Source organism: Electrona antarctica, assembly GCF_951216825.1.
Source record: "Electrona antarctica genome assembly, chromosome: 5".
NCBI classification, from domain to species: domain Eukaryota; kingdom Metazoa; phylum Chordata; class Actinopteri; order Myctophiformes; family Myctophidae; genus Electrona; species Electrona antarctica.
In genome coordinates this window covers 12,576,224-12,596,223 of record NC_136810.1, presented here as the reverse complement: position 1 = coordinate 12,596,223, position 20,000 = coordinate 12,576,224, and the positions used below count along the sequence as shown (strand labels likewise).

Sequence of the window (20,000 nt, the reverse complement as noted above, 5' to 3'; positions counted from 1 at the left end):
GCAGCTGAGAAGTCGTACAAGTTGCCGGAAGAACGAGTCAAAATGAATCCCAGCACTCCCACAGCCTCCCTGTACGTCGGAGACCTGTACCCGGACGTGACCGAGGCCATGCTCTATGACACGTTCAGGCCCGCCGGACACATCGTCTCCATTCGGGTGTGTAGAGAGATGATCACGCGGCGATCGCTCGGATATGCTTACGTGAACTTTCAGAAACCTGCTGACGCCGAGCACGCAATGGACACCATGAACTTCACTTTGATCAGGGGACGGCCCATGCGCATCATGTGGTCCCAGCGCGACTCCTCGTTGAGAAAGAGTGGCATTGGCAACATCTTCATCAGAAACCTAGACGGGTCCATCGACAACAAGGCCCTGTATGACACCTTCTCTGCTTTCGGCGATATCTTGTCCAGCAAGGTGGTTTGTGACGAGAACGGCTCTAAAGGCTATGGCTTTGTGCATTTTCAGACTCCGGAGGCAGCTGAACGGGCCACTGAGAAGATGAATTGTATGCTGCTCAATGACCGAAAAATATTTGTGTGCCGATTCAAATCTCGCAAAGAGCGTGACGCTGAACTACGTGCCCAAGCCAAGGAGTTCACAAATGTCTACATTAAGAACTTTGGCGAGGACATAGATGAAGAGAAACTGCGGGAGGTCTTCAGTAAATATGGCAATACGACGAGTGTTCGTATCATGAGGGATGACAGTGGCAAGTCACGAGGCTTTGGCTTTGTGAGCTTTGAGAGTCACGAAGATGGTCAGAAGGCAGTGGATGACATGAATGGGAAAGAGCTGAACGGCAAGCTGATCTTTGTGGGACGTGCCAAGAAGAAGGCGGAGCGACATACTGAGCTCAAGCACAATTTTGAACAAATGAAAGAGGACCGTGTGACTCGCTACCAGGGCACCAATCTGTACGTGAAAAATCTAGACGACAGCATTGATGACGAATGCCTACGCAAGGAATTTGCACCCTTTGGCACCATCACCAGTGCCACGGTCATGATGGATGGCGGGCACAGCAGAGGCTTTGGCTTTGTCTGCTTCTCATCTCCGGAGGAGGCCACCAAAGCACTGGCGAACATGAAGGGGCGCATCGTGGCCACCAAGCCTGTATATGTGGCCCTGGCTCAGCGGAAGGACGAGCGTCGGGTTTACATAGCCAACCAGTACATGCAGCGCTACAACAACAACAACAACATGTGTGCAGTGCCCAACCCAGCCATCAATCCCTACCAGCCGGTCCTCTTTGTATCTGCTATGCCCCAGGCCCAGAAATGTCCCACAGCCTTATATCCAGTCACTGGCCAGATGCCCCAGCTCTGCCTCACTCCAAGGCCGGCCACCAAAGAGGTGCAGCCTCACTTCCAGAACATGCCGGGTGCCATGATGCCGGCGTCTCTAGTGCCTCGCGTGATATCCGTTCAGCGTACCGCCCAGACCAGGGCCCCACAGACTGCTACTGCTGTCACTAAGACCACTGCCCCACAGACTGCTACTGCTGTCACTAAGACCACTGCCCCACAGACTGCTACTGCTGTCACTAAGACCACTGCCCCACAGACTGCTACTGCTGTCACTCAGACTACTGCCCCACAGACTGCTACTGCTGTCACTAAGACCACTGCCCCACAGACTGCTACTGCTGTCACTCAGACCACTGCCCCACAGCCTCCTACTGCTGCCACTCAGACCACTGCCCCACAGCCTCCTACTGCTGTCACTGAGACCACTGCCCCACAGCCTGCTACTGCTCTCACTGAGACCACTGCCCCACAGCCTGCTACTGCTCTCACTGAGACCACTGCCCCACAGCCTGCTACTGCTGCCACTGCCCCACAGCCTGCTACTGCTGCCACTGAGACCACTGCCCCACAGCCTGCTACTGCTGTCACTAAGACCACTGACCCACAGCCTGCTACTGCTGTCACTCAGACCACTGCCCCACAGCCTGCTACTGCTGTCAATGCTGCCACTCAGACCACTGCCCCACAGCATGCTACTGCTGTGACTAAGACCACTGCCCCACAGCATGCTACTGCTGTGACTAAGACCACTGCCCCACAGCATGCTACTGCTGTGACTAAGACCACTGCCCCACAGCCTGCTACTGCTGTCACTAAGACCACTGCCCCACAGCCTGCTACTGCTGTCACTAAGACCACTGCCCCACAGACTGCTACTGCTGCCACTCAGACCACTGCCCTACAGACTGCTACTGCTGTCAACGCTGCCATGCCACAGTAAAAGCATACTGTAGGGGTCCGCAAAGCACAACTGACATTATAAATGACGGACAATTATTTAGAAATGCACAATGTCTCTGTATGTACGTCTGTAATCCACGTAACTCGGGGATCATTCGCCCCACCCTCTTCAAATTCGACACACGCACTCCACAACCCCCACACGGAGTGCAATGCCCGGTGTCGAGTCAGCCGGACCCACGATCGTCCAGAACCGTCACAAAAGGCCTCTGCCCGGGCTATGGACAGGGCCCCTGCCCAGGGTCCATATATGGAGCTGGCCTGTTCTGACATCACACCACTCCATATTTGGGCATGCCTGACACAGAACTCCATATATAGGAATAAAGGGGAACAGAGAGACTGATCCAGGGACACACAGACAGATGGGTGGAACGGGTACTCTGACACGGGTACAACGGGTATTGCATAGCCAGGTGGAGCATGGATCTCCAACTTTCATCGTTACCGACTCGGTGCTCTACAGCTGGGCACCAGTCAAGTCATAGTAATAGGCCAATAGGTAATAGGTTAATACATTAACCTGGGCAAATCTAGGAACCCAGCTAGCATACTAGCTGGGTTCCTGGCTTTGCCCATAATGCCACCAGACTAAGGAGGCTGTGACCAATGTAACAAGTGTCCATCCAAAGCTTCTAAACCCAAAGGAATACAGGAAACCTTTGGGACCAGCTTCGAAAATACAGCAAAAAATATAAATGTTAAAAAAATATATAGAGAAACTAACCAACCAACCAGAGACCTACAGGTCTTGTTATTTAATTATAAATATAACAATAAAATAAAACAATCACACTCGTGTGAAGTGAGGGGCGCTCTAATCATCATACAGGTACATCATCATACGTCACATTTCATGCTCAGCCAATAAAATATATTTATAAACTAGAAATGCACTCTGTCGAGGTGCCAACTTGCACCTTGCACACAAGTAGGCCATACAATGGCCTACTTGTGTGCAAGCAGAGCGTGCAAGTACTGCTGCTAACGAATGTCTATTACAACTATTACTATTACTTTAGACCCATTATTGACCTTATACCAATCAACGTACCTTAGTTACGGCATCATCAACAGCCAATAAGGGACCACCATTCTTACCCCAACATACATGCATACCCAGCCGATCACCAAGGTGGTCCCCTATTGGCCGATGGATTACAGTACTTGCACGCTCTACTTGCGCAAGTAACAATTTGTTATGTATAAAAGTCAATCACTTTTGGTGTCTTCACTTTTCTGCCCTCACTTTTATCTTCAATATGTATGCAAAAATAAAACCAACAGAAAAGGGCAGGCAGGGGTCCAGTATGCATGCATTTCTGACATAATATTGATCATCATTCAATTTCTAGCATTGCGTTGTAGGTGAAATAGGCTCTTACAGAAGCCACGTTGTCATGACAATAAATGTACACAGAATTAAATTTTTGAGGCAGCTTTTGTCCTCACACGTCTCAATATTTGCCATTGACAATGAAAGGAGAAATTAGGTCAAATGTCTGCCAAATATGACGTAAATCTGTGCCAACACAAACATTAAATGCCATTGACAATGAAGGGAAAATGTATGTCATATGTAGACGAGCAAATCGGCTAACCAATCACATAAATTCAGTTCAATTCAGTTCAATGAAAGGGGAAATTAGGTCATATGGGCCTCAAATATGACGAAAATGTTGTCCACACATCTCATATTTGCCATTGACAATGAAAAGAGAAATTAGGTCAAATGTCCGCCAAATATGATATCCATTTGTGGCAACAAACATTAAGCCTACCACTTTTCCCACAATTTCAGGCTAATAGAAACTGCAGCCTTCCTAAAGTAGAAGCCATTGTTAATTAATTAAAGGAACACTTCACCACTTTTTAACCTATCTTCATATAATAGGTCCTCATTAATAATCATGATAAAATGGCACGATTTTTTTCTACTCAGTCTGTGTCTCATAGGAGGGCTGTGGGCAATTTAGAAACCGTCTTCCAGTGACATCATCATTAGGCCGATGTTTTTTTAAACAAGATTCTTTTACAAAAATGTTTAGATTTTCATTATCGTGAGAACGATGGCTTCCATTTTCGCATTGCAACTTTTCAGGACTAGAAAGCCTGCAGTTTCTATTAGCTTGTATTCCACATCGATGATGTCACTGGAAGACGGTTTCTAAACTGCCCACAGCCCTCCTATGAGACAAAGACTGAGTAGAAAAACATTGCGCCATTTTTTCATGATTATTTGTGAGGACCTACTATATGAAGATAGGTTGAAAAGTGGTGAAGTAGTCCTTTAACATTATGATGCTACCAGAGTTTTTCAGAATAAAGGCGTTAGAGTGCCAAGCAAATGAGAGAGATTTTCCTCTGAAAACCCTCGCCTTTCATTTCCCTCCAAAACTGTGAAATCTTCCTTTACTACATCGCTGTCATAAAACTGATCTCTCTCTAGAAGCGTTAATATTCTAAACGAGATGCACGAGGAAGTCAGAAATTAGGACAGAACATCAGCGTTATGATCAATCTGCGGATTCTGCGCAGAGGCAGTGTAGATTCGGAATAAATAAGAAAGATTGTCAACCCATAAACCAGGAAGTGAATGGCTGCGTGCAGCTCCGGGAGGGGCTGAGCAAGGCGTTGCTGGCCGCTGTCAAAAAATGGATTTTATATCGAGATAAATCCAATAAAAAATAATTATTTTCATGAATTAATTTGTCAGCATATGTTATTATCTTTTAACCATGATGCAATGTTTAAAAAAACTCTTTTCACCATGATCATGTAAGATGAAAACTGAATTTATGTGATTGTATCGATTTCATAATGGATTTTACTTACTTATTAAAACAAAATACATTTCTGCTTGATAACTGGTCATTTTAGGTTGATTTTTAATGTCCGCGGAATATTAACTATCAAGACGTCCTTTGGGGACTAATTGCACCCCGACTTTAAGCTGACGGGCTGGGGTGGCCAACCAAGAACTAAGCAGCAAAACGTGACGCAAAGCTTCACCAATCCGTTGAAGATGGGTGTGGTTAGCCAATCGATCTTGGAAACTAGGAAACCGTTGGTCCGAGCAAGTGCCAGGGCGTTTGTGATTGTGATTATGATATGGTTATGGTTATGGTTATGGTTATGGTTATGGTTATGATTATGATTATGATTATGAATATGATGCAAATATTTCCCCTCTGTAATGCTATGATTGTTGTGTCTCTAGATAACGAGGAACTACACTTTCCTGGACTATATCCTGGGAGGATGCCAACTCATGTTCACTGTAAGAATTGTGATTTGTCTTTCACCACCGCTATACTGTATGCTGTATCTCTCCTTTACCATTGAGTACTTCACTTTATATCATCTCTCGTGAGTGCGTGCGTGAGTGCGTGCGTGCGTGCGTGCGTGCGTGCGTGCGTGCGTGCGTGCCTCTCAGTTCTGTAGACTGTAGAACTGGATGTGTACCTACCGCCTGTGTGTTAAATGTAAGCCCCCCCCCCCCCCCCCCCCCATACACACACACACACACACACACACACACACACACACACACACACACACCTCATTACCACCGCCGATGATAACATACCGGTACATGTTTTCACATGCCTAAAAACAAGGGCTAAAAATAAGGTTCCATCCGTGTGTTCATCATCATCCACATTTCTATTTCTGTGGGTGGGTGGGGGGGGGGGGGGGGGGGGGGGGGTGGTACGACAGGATCCCATCCATTTACATACGGAGAATAACGAGGGGTTTGGGAGGGAGGGGGGTAATTGAGGAAAAGGGAATGAATGGATGTAGATATTTTGAAACAAGGCAACAGATATTTGTACTAAAGACAAAAAAGACAAACAGACAAACAGGGAGAGAAAATAAAGTATGTTAGAGAGGGGGAGAGAGAGAGAGAGAGAGAGAGAGAGAGAGAGAGAGAGAGAGAAAGGGAGGGAGGGAGGGAGGGAGGGAGAAACATAGAAGGAGAGACGGATGTTTGAGGAAGCAACTGAGGAAATCAACATTATGCTATTTTGGTCTCTGGAGAAACTCCATTTGTGTCCCTAGTGAGTGTCCCTATGAATGGGCCAGGCATGACTTGATTGTTGACTGCAAACACTTGCACATACAGTATGCACACACACACACACACACACACACACACACACACACACACACACACACACACACACACAGCTCTTTGTGTCCCCTCTCTCAGGGTCAGAAATGACACACTTTAAAGCACATAGATTAGAACATTAGCGTTTCCATAGTTACACGTTGTGCTGTGGTATGTGTGTGTGTGTGTGTGTGTGTGTGTGTGTGTGTGTGTGTGTGTGTGTGTGTGTGTGTGTGTGTGTGCCACAGTGACAGAAGCAGACACATGGAGATGCTAAAGAGTGACGGAGAGAGTCACATGAGAAGGAAAAGAACGCCTTGAATTCTTCCTTTCGCCACTGGCATATGCAATGGTGGACTGTTTGATTGATTGAATACTTTATTAGCAGTATATTAGCAAATGCACATGAAAGTACAGTTCAATACAAGGTCTGCTAAGAGGTTTTAAACCCAAGAAAGCACTATGGCTTGTTTCCATTGTGGTCCTTTATCAATACATTTAATGACAGACAATACAATACTATGAAAAACCCCAGCATATAAACGAGTAGAAATCGAAAAGTTAAAATAAGAGAAATATGTACCTACAGTAAACAGTTTGAGGGGGTGGTAGGCTTTTTTAATCTTTACTGAGGCCAGTTCTGAACCTGTAAGTTCTCCTTTAGAGTGGTTTTGCAAGAGAGTTACGTTATACAGGTTTAAGTTTATCATCATTACATTAAGCAGGTTAGTGGGTAAGTACAGTATGTCTTGTCGAGGCCCCCTCTCCTGTTTCTGTAGCATGAGGCAGCTTGTACACTCCCTGGCAGTGGTGTGCTGTGGATTTTTTAACTAGTATAGGGCTGTATTCACATCACGTTCACACGCATGCATGTGGACATAGCCGTTAGACATAGCCACTCAGCTTGTGTTAGTTGAAATACTGTATTCAACCAGCTATTCATGTAATATTTCTTATTATTTAGTTGCATTGTAAATTTGTTGTTTTTTAATTTAAGTATCAATTCATTATTTTCCTTTTAGTTTTATAATAAAAGCCCTTTGCATATACTCACCCATAAGTAGGCCTACTTAAAATAATCACACAACTTTTCTTTACCTTATAACTCATTCAGTGTCACCTCGTTGACACCAAAGTGTCACAATGGCCATTTTTGGCCATTGACAAATACAAGCCAATTCAAATCTGTTGTGCACGTCATCTGTTGCACACCGTCGTCTATTTATATTTCATAGCACAATTCTGGAGATATAAGGCAGCCACTGGTAATTAACTGATATATTGACCAGTTCTTGTTTAAGTAATGGATTTCACTGAAAAAAGATAGACAATGATTGTAAAATAACTTTAATTACCGTACGGTTGCTATAGCTGTAGTCCCAATGGCTCCCATATAACCATCAATCTGAAACCAAAAATGTCAACTTTCTGCATAGAAGTGCAACCTAAATATGAAGTGTTCTTTGGTATATAAACAAGTTCTGTGATATGACTAGTTCAGACAGCCATGCAGAAATTATAAGCAGGCGAAAACATCCTCTAAAGGCAGCTGAATGTCAAATACAGACGGAAGCATGAAGCCTGTTCTTCTGTGTTGCTCTACTTTATGGTAATGCTTCCGCACTAGTGGGCCAGGACCCAAAAGTGAATGTTCTGACAAGGTTGCAGACAAAAATAACACTAATAGAGCAATATTATTGTGTTATTATGTCGGGCCGTATACTTTAAAAATGAGAAAAGGCCGCACACACGTAGCCACGATGCTGTATATTTATTGAACAAGAATCCAACGTTTCGACCTTTCGGCCTTCTTCAGGGAATATTCCCTGAAGATGGCCGAAAGGTCGAAACGTTGGATACGTGTGTGCGGCCTTGTGTGTGCGGCTACGTGTGTGCGGCCTTTTCTCATTTTTACTGTTTTACTGCCTTAGGCCAGCACCTCACCAACACTGGTGTGCGCCCTTTCCTGTGCAACATTTCTCTCCTGATGCAGCCACAACCACAATTCTCAACCACATTTCTCTCCTGATGCAGCCACAACCACAATCCCGTCCCCAGGTCAATCAACTGATTTGCCAAAAGTAAAAACAAAACAAACAAACAAACAAACAAACAAAAAAAACAGGATGTGGTTACGCTGTGCAGATCAGATTTAGAAAGTGCAAGGATTCAGTTTCACAGTGTGGCTCAGAAGCTAGTGTGGCCACTTGGGATTCTGAAGGTTCCTAGTTCAGCCCCTGACTCCTCCTCCTGGTTTAGTGTCAAAGTGTCCTTGAGCAAAGAGGTTGCTTGGTGCTTTGTATGGTTGCCACACCATTGGTGTGTGAATGTAATGCACATGGTAAAACGCTTTGGATAAAGGTGCTGTATAAATGCACCATTAATACTGTGGGTGCGTTCGGAAATGCGCACCGGGAATGTGGTCAGTTTGTTGAGTGTGGTGGGCGTGGGCGGTGACGTCACAGTGTGCCTTATTTACGAACGACCACAGCTGTGACGCATTCACACCGCCGACACCGGACAACCCCAGCTTCAGGGTAGGGTCGCTCAGTGCGGGCACTCGGCACACCCGGTGCGCAGCGCACTGGATTTTCGAACGACAACGCACCGAGTGCACTGAATACACAAACGACAAGAGAGCACCAGTGCGTTCAGGGCGCATTTCCGAACGCACCCTGTATAACCTGTGAATTGAGATTTTTCCAGAAAAACACATAGAGCTTAAAGAAAAACACAAACGTGAGTGTCTGAGGTAACCTGACTCCGCCAGATGGCGACAGCAGTGAGTTCCTCCGAGGGGGGAACTTGTGAACTCAATACCGCCGCAATCTGGCGGAGTCAGGTTATGTCTGAGGTGCAGCTATAGGTCTGAGGCCGATTCTAAACATGCCTTCTAAATCCTGACCCAAATTTTCTGAAAAGCTTCAAATATTGATATATTTTTTTACAAAAGAATTATGTTGCTATACTGTACATACAGTAGCAAGAACTACCCCAAAAGGTGTTCCTGATTTAAATGCGTTAAGGAGAGCGAGAGCTGTTGCCTTTGCTGGAACTTGGTTCTTCTGAGTAGTAGTGGTATTGAGATTAAGCCAGCAGTTTAAGCCAGAATGGTGCACTCTTGAATCCCTGCTGATTTCCCTTCAGGTTCAGCTAATCTTATGGCTTCCCTTTTGTGACAGACCTGCAAATCTTTCCTCATTGCTCAAACATGCAAATAAATGTGAACATGCTGTGCCATCTTCATAGATGCAGTTCCTCCCCCCTGCTAACTCTGGTTTATAGACACACGCACGCAGTGAGGAAAAGTATCTAAGTAGATTAATTTAAGTACTGTACAATTTGAGGTATTTGTACTTTACTTGGGTATTTCCAATTTCCAATATGTAGTGGATACTCCACTACATCTCAGATGCAAATATTATATTTTTACTCCACTATATGTATTTGAAAACTTTACTTATTGTTACTTTGTAGATTTAGATTATTATTACAAAACATACATTAACCACTGAAGTCCATACATTTCGGCCATTTGAAAATAGCCTTATAGGTATTTATACATTTGAAAACGTGTGAAAAGGGTACATTTTGCATAATGAGATACTTTCCAGACTTTTACTTTAATAGTATTTTTATATTGCAGTATTGATACTTTTACTTGAGTAAAAATTGAGTACTTTTTCCATCTCTGCTTCTCTTCCACTTTCATACTATGGCCAACCAAAAGGCACATGCCAAGATGCAACACTCACACAATCTTTCATATGCAGAAACTCTCTCCTGCTTACAACACAATACCCAAATATGCACAAATAACTCCTGTTTACTGTACATGCACTGACCCATTTACACATGCACACACACATGCGCACGCACGCACACACACACACACACACACACACACACACACACACACACACACACACACACACACACACACACACACACACACACACACACACACACACACACACAGAGAGAGAGAGTTCTACGGTGTTCAATCAGACTTAGCAATATGGCTCTAATCCTAATCTTTGCATGGGGAAAGAGTTCCCTGGAGGCGATGGGACTGAGAGAACTGTTCTACTACACATTGACACACAATGAGACACCATCCTGCTGCTCGTGATGGGATGTTTCTGAAAGAAAAATAATGCTACAGTATTCTGCATATATGTGTGTGTTAGATGCATGGTGGCAGGCTCAGAAGGAAAGAAACGCTCATTAAGGTTTGAGCCAGTGTTCATGTTTTCCACTAAAACTATGCAGTGCGACGCACTGGGAGCTTGTAGATCACCTATTTTCAGCATGCAACCAAGTGTAAAATCAACCATTACGATGACAAAATATTTTGTTGTTTTTTACTAAAACTAGACTAAAACTAAAACCTTTCAGATGACTAAGATATGACTAAAACTAAATGAAATGTCATTCAAAAGACTATGACTAAACTAAATAAAAACATGCTGTCAGAATTAACACTGGTTTGACCGCAGCAGTAAAGTAAGGAGTGAGGTCCTGTGTCCAGACTGTCCACCAAGCGGGTTTTTTTCTTCCCAGAGTGCAGCATATGTTTGGAATCACTTACAACAATCTTGCGTGCCTGCGGCACGCTCGCGTCTAATGCCACGCGATCCGTGTTGTTGTTTGAGACACACACACACAAAGCGTACATTTTGAATGAAAGCAGACAGTGATGTGTCTTTGGCCACTGACCATGTTGTCTCTGTGGTCTGTGTTGTTTTTTCTCCGTGAATAAGAGAGAGAGAGATAATGTGCGTGGTGTTGTTGTTCGACGCGATACAGAAAATTACACACTTTCACTTTCAACACAGAGCGAGAGAACTGCAAAAGCTGGGTGTAGGAAAGCCAGGCTGTGATTGGCCAGTAGTCGCAGCTAGACTCTGGCGCCCGCAGCACTGGATTGAAGACGCAGAGGTCAAGACAGTGACGTATCTCGGCGACAAAGCACAGGCGTGAACGGAATTTCCGCATATTCTCTGCATACGTCACGGTGTATGACTTGGCCACCTGCACAAATATGTTGCCGTGGAATTGTCCCAAATGTAATAATAGATGCGAGCGGAGTGTTATTTGGAAACCCCAGAAGAGTGACGAGGTGCTGAGCATTTATGTTCATGTGTGAGGCGTTTTTCTCTGCTTTCTGAGAGCAAACAATATTTTCAACTTACATCTATGTGGTTAACGGAACTATGTGGTCTCTCCCGTGCACAGAGTGTATGTCTCTGTCTGTGAGCGGTGCTGTGCACGCATCATATGTGCACTGTGGGAAAGAAAGAAAGAAAGAAAGAAAGAAAGAAAGAAAGAAAGAAAGAAAGAAAGAAAGAAAGAAAGAAAGAAAGAAAGAAAGAAAGAAAGAAAGAAAGAAAGAAAGAAAGGATGGATGGATGGATGGATGGATGGATGGATGGATGGATGGATGGATGGAAGAAGGAAAGACAGAAGGACTGGAAGGAGGGCTGAAGTAAAGAAGATGGGTTGGCTGATTAGCATACAGACCTCTGTTTACAGTGTGTATGTGTGTACTATCTTACAGTAGCGTGCACATGCATGATTTGTGTGCATTCAGTTGGTGTCTACAATTTGACCTCTGTGTGCACATGCATTGATTTAACTGCGTGTGTGTGTGCGTGTGTGCGTGCGTGCGTGCGTAGAACAATGTCCATTTCCAACACTTTGTTCTGTCCCTCTCTAGGTCGGTATAGACTTCACTGCATCCAACGGAAACCCTCGCGAGTCCTTCTCTCTCCACTACATCAATCCACTGGGCAGCAATGAGTATCTGGCAGCCATCTTGGCTGTGGGACAAATCATACAGGACTACGACACGTGAGTACCTGTAGGCCTTTCTACAAGCTGCCATTTTGGCCGGAATCCTTTTCCCCCTCACTGTTTCTTTTCCCTTTTTACCTCCTCTATGATGATTCCCTGTTTTGACTATATAGAAGTGTATATTCGTACGTCTCTAAATGTTTTGATGAATTGAAAATGGTGGGCCCTATTGTAAACAAGTGTAATGCTTTATGGTGTCCACTCACAGTTAACAGTTTTTGTATTGAGTTGTACTTGAAATGTACTGTAATTCTGCAAACTGTTAATACATCAATTAATCAATCAATCAAACAAACAAGTTGGCCATCATCTTGGCCATGTGCCAAATGATGGCTATATACATTCAGCACTAATTGGTGTCCATCTTTGTTGTTTATTTTGTTAGTGGAACCTTTTGTATCTGGATAGAAAGTGACAAAAAGAGCTCCAGCACAATTTTGAATAACATTTAATTTAGTTTAAGTCATATTTTAGTCATCTGAAATGTTACGACTAAATATCATAACATTTTAGTAGAGTAAATCTACAGTTGAATTTGTCTGCAAAAATGTATTGTGGCGGTGCCGTCGTAATGGCTGATTTTACATTTGGCAACGCCACGCGTTGTGAGATTGTAGATCCGCTATTTTCAGAGCGCAAAACCCGAGTGCAACCAAACGTAAAATGATTTGTCTTTTAGTTCTACTGGACCTGCGGGGAGACATCAAGTTTCTCTTTTGGGTCTCGATCTAAAACGTTTAGCTCTCATTACTTTACCAGCTGTTGCTTCCTAATGAATACACAGTACAGTTTATCTCACTGCAAAACAAAATGTAACACCATTGTTTTTGTTTACTGTTACTGACAAATGGTCAAACTAACCTTCCACTCTGTTGCCATGGTTTCCTCCTCAGCGACAAAATGTTTCCTGCTCTGGGATTTGGAGCCCAACTCCCGCCAGACTGGAAGGTGTGTGTGTGTGTGTGTGTGTGTATGTGTGTGTGTGCGTGCGCGTGCATGTGCGCGTGTGCGTGTGTGTGTGCATGTATAGTGAGTGAAACAGTGGTGTCATGTGTAATTTGTGTGCAAATACATTTTGCATATAATCGTTGCTGTCTCCATATATAAACCTCCTATCTCCATATTTTAACTTTTTTTCGTAAATTAACACTTACTTGATCATATTTACAGCGTCACACAAAAGCATCAAAAGTAGCAAATGCACAAGATGGGAACGTTTGGAGCCTGTGGATCTGCTACGTTAGCCTGTGGATCTGCCTGTGGATCTGTGGATCTGTGGATCTGTGGATCTGCCTGTGGATCTGCTACGTTGGTGCTTTTGAAGTTGAATCTTGAAAAGTGTTTTGGACATATGAGGTTTCCACGCGACAGGGACGATATATTTTTGTCAAAAAATAGAAATTGAAGAAAGCAAGAGACAGAAAAGAACACACCAATGTTTAGTGGTAAAGCATGCAATGCAGCACACTCTCGGTTTATACCCACAAGCAAGCATGCATTGGACATGTACATTCACACGCACAAACACACACACAAACAAGTGCACACAGATAGCGTATATATGTACTGTACATATCGATATTATACATGCATATTCACGTGATTATGCAACTGTCAACCCATCTGTGTTGCCATGGCACTGAGCTGATAAAAAGGACAAAGGAGAGAGAAAGACAGAAAGAGAGAAGGGATGTGGGAAAAATAAAAAAAGAGAAAAATACAGAGTTGGAGAGAGAGAGAGAGAGGCAGAAAATGGACAGATGATTCCTTCCACTCATTCCTTCCACTCGTGCCATTATAAGAGCCTATCGGTACTGAGAGAGGAAGCTAGTGTGAGACAAGAGGAATGAAAGAGACAGAGAGAGGCGGACGGATATACCATACAATAGCTTAAATAGTTTCAGGGACCAGAATGGATGAGAATATCCTGTGGTACTATTATACTAATATAGAAAAATAATAGGCATATTGCAACAAGCAGGGAGAAAGTGGGTTCCTTTGGTTCTCAACCCGTGGTCCTTGAGCGGGTTCCACTTCCAGGTGGTCCCCAGCTAAATGATGGAGAGTTGGTAATCAAATGAACCCTTCTTAGATCTCCTTTCATTTTCGGCTCTCAAGAGTTAAATTATTGTTAATCATCTGCATTACTTCACATTTACAAGAAGTCTACACAATTAGAGAATATAGAAGAATTGTTATTTTTATCAAAGTTTTCTGTCCTATGGTGTTAACATCAATACAGCATGGAATTGTAGACAAAATCTTATCCAACGACAACAAAACCTACGTTTTGGGTCTGAGTGGCTAAATCTCATCAAATGGTGGTCAGTGGCTCTAATGCCAAATAAATAATGGACCTTGTGTCACGTTCCGGTGGTGTGGTGAGGACCCAAATGCAGGACAGCAAGCAGACAGAGTTCAAAATCCAAGATTGGGTGGTTTATTACAAAATAACTGGGAAAACATCAAACACTGAACTGAACAAGAAGTGACACTAAACAATGACTGGACAAGGACTGACTGGGGAACAAGACCAATATACACAAGAGGGCTGATTAGTGATTACACATGAGAAACACCTGGGGAAGACAACATAGAACCAAAACAACTAGAACATAACATAGAAATAAAAGAGATAGACAGGCAAAGTCTGTGACTGTGACACCTTGATATGAAAAAAGGTTGAAAACCACGGCATGTATTGTATATATATTCAGATGGATGGGTGAGGATGGAGTGAACAGTGTTGTGTATATTTTTGGCATGTATTGTATATATATTCAGATGGATGGGTGAGGATGGAGTGAACAGTGTTGTGTATATTTTTGGCATGTATTGTATATATATTCAGATGGATGGGTGAGGATGGAGTGAACAGAGTTTTGTATATTTTTGGCATGTATTGTATATATATGCAGATGGATGGGTGAGGATGGAGTGAACAGTGTTGTGTATATTTTTGGCATGTATTGTATATATATGCAGATGGATGGGTGAGGATGGAGTGAACAGTGTTGTGTATATTTTTGGCATGTATTGTATATATATGCAGATGGATGGGTGAGGATGGAGTGAACAGTGTTGTGTATATTTTTGGCATGTATTGTATATATATGCAGATGGATGGGTGAGGATGGAGTGAACAGTGTTGTGTATATTTTTGGCATGTATTGTATATATATTCAGATGGATGGGTGAGGATGGAGTGAACAGTGTTGTGTATATTTTTGGCATGTATTGTATATATATTCAGATGGATGGGTGAGGATGGAGTGAACAGTGTTGTGTATATTTTTGGCATGTATTGTATATATATTCAGATGGATGGGTGAGGATGGAGTGAACAGTGTTGTGTATATTTTTGGCATGTATTGTATATATATGCAGATGGATGGGTGAGGATGGAGTGAACAGTGTTGTGTATATTTTTGGCATGTATTGTATATATATTCAGATGGATGGGTGAGGATGGAGTGAACAGTGTTGTGTATATTTTTGGCATGTATTGTATATATATTCAGATGGATGGGTGAGGATGGAGTGAACAGTGTTGTGTATATTTTTGGCATGTATTGTATATATATTCAGATGGATGGGTGAGGATGGAGTGAACAGTGTTGTGTATATTTTTGGCATGTATTGTATATATATGCAGATGGATGGGTGAGGATGGAGTGAACAGTGTTGTGTATATTTTTGGCATGTATTGTATATATATTCAGATGGATGGGTGAGGATGGAGTGAACAGTGTTGTGTATATTTTTGGCATGTATTGTATATATATTCAGATGGATGGGTGAGGATGGAGTGAACAGTGTTGTGTATATTTTTGGCATGTATTGTATATATATGCAGATGGATGGGTGAGGATGGAGTGAACAGTGTTGTGTATATTTTTGGCATGTATTGTATATATATTCAGATGGATGGGTGAGGATGGAGTGAACAGTGTTGTGTATATTTTTGGCATGTATTGTATATATATGCAGATGGATGGGTGAGGATGGAGTGAACAGTGTTGTGTATATTTTTGGCATGTATTGTATATATATGCAGATGGATGGGTGAGGATGGAGTGAACAGTGTTGTGTATATTTTTGGCATGTATTGTATATATATGCAGATGGATGGGTGAGGATGGAGTGAACAGTGTTGTGTATATTTTTGGCATGTATTGTATATATATGCAGATGGATGGGTGAGGATGGAGTGAACAGTGTTGTGTATATTTTTGGCATGTATTGTATATATATGCAGATGGATGGGTGAGGATGGAGTGAACAGTGTTGTGTATATTTTTGGCATGTATTGTATATGTATGCAGATGGATGGGTGAGGATGGAGTGAACAGTGTTGTGTATATTTTTGTTTTCAGGTGTCCCATGAATTTGCCATCAACTTCGACCCCACCAACCCTTTTTGTTTAGGTGAGCTATCTTTGCAGACGTCATGATCGCCGGCCATGTTTTATGTGGGGTTTTTTTTTTAAAGAAATTCTGGGGAATGATGCAGCAAAAAGTGGGTAAAAAAAGGGTGCTGGGCCACTGAATTCTGAAGGAAAGGCTGCTGAAGGAGCGCTAAAACGGTGAAACGTGCTGAAGGAGTGCTATAAACGCTGCTGAAGGAGCACTAAACGGTGAAACGTGCTGAAGGAGTGCTATAAAACGCTGCTGAAGGAGCACTAAACGGTGAAACGTGCTGAAGGAGTGCTATAAAACGCTGCTGAAGGAGCACTAAACGGTGAAACGTGCTGAAGGAGTGCTATAAAACACTGCTGAAGGAGCACTAAACGGTGAAACGTGCTGAAGGAGTGCTATAAACGCTGCTGAAGGAGCACTAAACGGTGAAACGTGCTGAAGGAGCGCTATAAAACGCTGCTGAAGGAGCGCTATAAAACGCTGCTGAAGGAGCGCTATAAAACGCTGCTGAAGGAGCGCTATAAAACGCTGCTGAAGGAGCGCTATAAAACGCTGCTGAAGGAGCGCTATAAAACGCTGCTGAAGGAGCGCTATAAAACGCTGCTGAAGGAGCGCTATAAAACGCTGCTGAAGGAGCGCTATAAAACGCTGCTGAAGGAGCGCTATAAAACGCTGCTGAAGGAGCGCTATAAAACGCTGCTGAAGGAGCGCTATAAAACGGTGAAACGTGCCGGTGAATCGGCAAATTTCCGCGCTGACAAAAAAGTCCCGGGGGAACCAAAACGGGTCGTAGGATTTTTGTTTTGTATTTATGGACATTTCTTCGAAGATTTTGTTTAGTATTTGTGCTGCCATGGGGTTGTGGGGGGGGGGAATATATGTGAATAATTGCTTTGAAAATACTATTGTTGTAAAGAAAAATCAATAAACATATGTTTAAAAAAAAACGGGTCGTAGCACCGGGCACTACTACGAAGGGTTAATCCGACCCTGCATAGAGGGTGCCCCCTGGGTCATGAAGGGTTAATCCGACCCTGCATAGAGGGTGCCCCCTGGGTCATGAAGGGTTAATCCGACCCTGCATAGAGGGTGCCCCCTGGGTCATGAAGGGTTAATCCGACCCTGCATAGAGGGTGCCCCCTGGGTCATGAAGGGTTAATCCGACCCTGCATAGAGGGTGCCCCCTGGGTCATAGAGGGTGCCCCCTGGGTCATGAAGGGTTAATCCGACCCTGCATAGAGGGTGCCCCCGGCCCCTGGGTCATGAAGGGTTAATCCGACCCTGCATAGAGGGTGCCCCCTGGGTCATAGAGGGTGCCCCCTGGGTCATGAAGGGTTAATCCGACCCTGCATAGAGGGTGCCCCCGGCCCCTGGGTCATAGAGGGTGCCCCCTGGGTCATGAAGAATTTGACCGGTCTACTCTTGTTACTCCTCAATGAGGACATAAATATAAATAAATAATCTGACCATGCGTCTGAAAATATTTCACATCAAACTATATGCATACTGGCTCTTTGAAACAGGCTATATTCACCTTTATTCGCGGTGAAATATGTACCTCATTTTCTCAAAATAGTTGTGTGTTCTGTGTTAATAAAGTCCCAACACAAACGACACTTTAAAATAAAAGTGTGTGTGTGTGTGTGTGTGTGTGTGTGCGCGTGCGTGCGTGTGCGCGTGCGTGCGTGCGTGCGTGCGTGCGTGCGCGTCTCCTGTAGGTGTGGAAGGTATAGCGCAGGCGTACTCCACCTGCCTCCCTCACATCCGTTTCTACGGTCCCACTAACTTTGCTCCCATCATCAACCACGTGGCGCGCTTTGCCTCCCAGGCCCTGCAGCAGGAGAGGGCAGCGGTAAGTGACAATGTTGGCCTATATACTGTACTGTATCTGCTATACACACAGTCACTCTGTGTCTCTGCAGAGACACAGAGAGACTGTCCTCTGCAGAGACACAGAGAGACTGTCCTCTGCAGAGACCCAGAGAGACTGTCCTCTGCAGAGACACAGAGAGACTGTCCTCTGCAGAGACACAGAGAGACTGTCCTCTGCAGAGACACAGAGAGACTGTCCTCTGCAGAGACACAGAGAGACTGTCCTCTGCAGTGTTCAGTTTGACAGAAGATTTTGATTTAGTTTCACTAAACTGTTTTGGCGGGCCTTGATGGTGTCGTAATGCCCGATTTCACACTTGGTTGCATGCTGAAATTAGCGGATCTACAAGCTCACAAAGCTTGTAGAGTTGCTATTTTCAGACATGTCAGCGCAACAAAACATAAAATGATTTGTCTTTTGGTTCTACTAGATCTCTTCAACAATAGTCCTTCCCTAACACTTTGGTCTAGTTTTTTTTAAATTGTTGATGAAATTGTCAATATATTTAGTTTTAGTCATTCTAGCTTAGTTATTATTGAGATTTCGTCAGTGAAAAAAAGTAGTTGACGAACATCATATTCATCATTTTAGTCGACAAAATTAACACTGCCAGCATCCTTATTGTTGGGGGAGCATCAGCCAAAAAATAGCCAATCTACCAGGTCAGAACACATCGCTTTTCGGTGCGTTGTGCGCTTGTAGATCTGCTATTATTTCGGCAAAGAGATTCGGTTTTAACGAAAAAGTGGTCCATGTAGCCTAGCTACACAGAGCCAACTCAGGTCCAGTTCCCTATAGGGTTTAAGAGTAACAGTGCTTGAACACTCATACTGTTCTCTGAATGCCGGCTTGCAAAACTTATTTTGACCCGAAGAGCAGGAGATATGAACACATAATTCCCATAGCCTGCCAGAGCAAAATAAAAAGTGTGTGGGGTGGCTAACCCTTCAGCAAAATAATTTATTTCACTGTAATCCAGCCAAGGACCTTTCTGTTTGAAGTGTTTAAAAAAAGTTAGTGGCTCTATATACTCAGTCAAAGTGCCAAACAGCCAGAATAAATTAATAAGCTTTGTGTTGTTGAGACTCACAGCCTCAGTCTCTCAAAACACATTAGCTAAACACATTGAATTTATATGCCAATAAATGTCTCGTTACATTCAACTCATTATTTTAATTATTCAAAGTTGACACATCATTATTGCCGGTCCCAGGGGAGACCAATATGAGTCCATGTCACTTAGTCAGTTACCTGACTGGCTGGGTAACAACCAAGCCCCCAGTGAGGCTCTCCAACGTTGAAGCACTGGGCCCTAGTGGTAAGAGGAGGGACTGCAGGCGGACCCATGGAGTTATGACAAGGAAGCTGGAGTTTAACATTGAGCGCCCGTTTGCACTTCCGCATATTGGGCATATCGGCATATCGCTCCGGTTCAGTCTCTATCCTTTTAATACTCTATGCGGTA

The 20,000-nt window shown here is 43.7% G+C and overlaps 2 protein-coding genes across 2 annotated transcripts in view; both read left to right on the top strand.

Moving 5' to 3' along the window:
• Positions 1 to 20,000, top strand: part of cpne2 (copine II) — a 54,988-nt gene that overhangs the window by 21,710 nt on the left and 13,278 nt on the right. The window contains exons 10-14 of the mRNA XM_079500981.1: positions 5,494 to 5,553; positions 12,107 to 12,240; positions 13,137 to 13,191; positions 16,620 to 16,671; positions 18,381 to 18,514. Coding sequence (XP_079357107.1) covers positions 5,494 to 5,553; positions 12,107 to 12,240; positions 13,137 to 13,191; positions 16,620 to 16,671; positions 18,381 to 18,514 — 435 coding nt within the window. The remainder of the gene's footprint in view (positions 1 to 5,493; positions 5,554 to 12,106; positions 12,241 to 13,136; positions 13,192 to 16,619; positions 16,672 to 18,380; positions 18,515 to 20,000) is intronic.
• On the top strand, positions 43 to 2,253 carry LOC306923169 (polyadenylate-binding protein 1-like; the record flags this gene model as incomplete). Its single annotated transcript, XM_079501197.1, has 1 exon — positions 43 to 2,253. One exon carries the CDS (start codon positions 43 to 45, stop codon positions 2,251 to 2,253), a length of 2,211 nt encoding a protein of 736 aa, XP_079357323.1.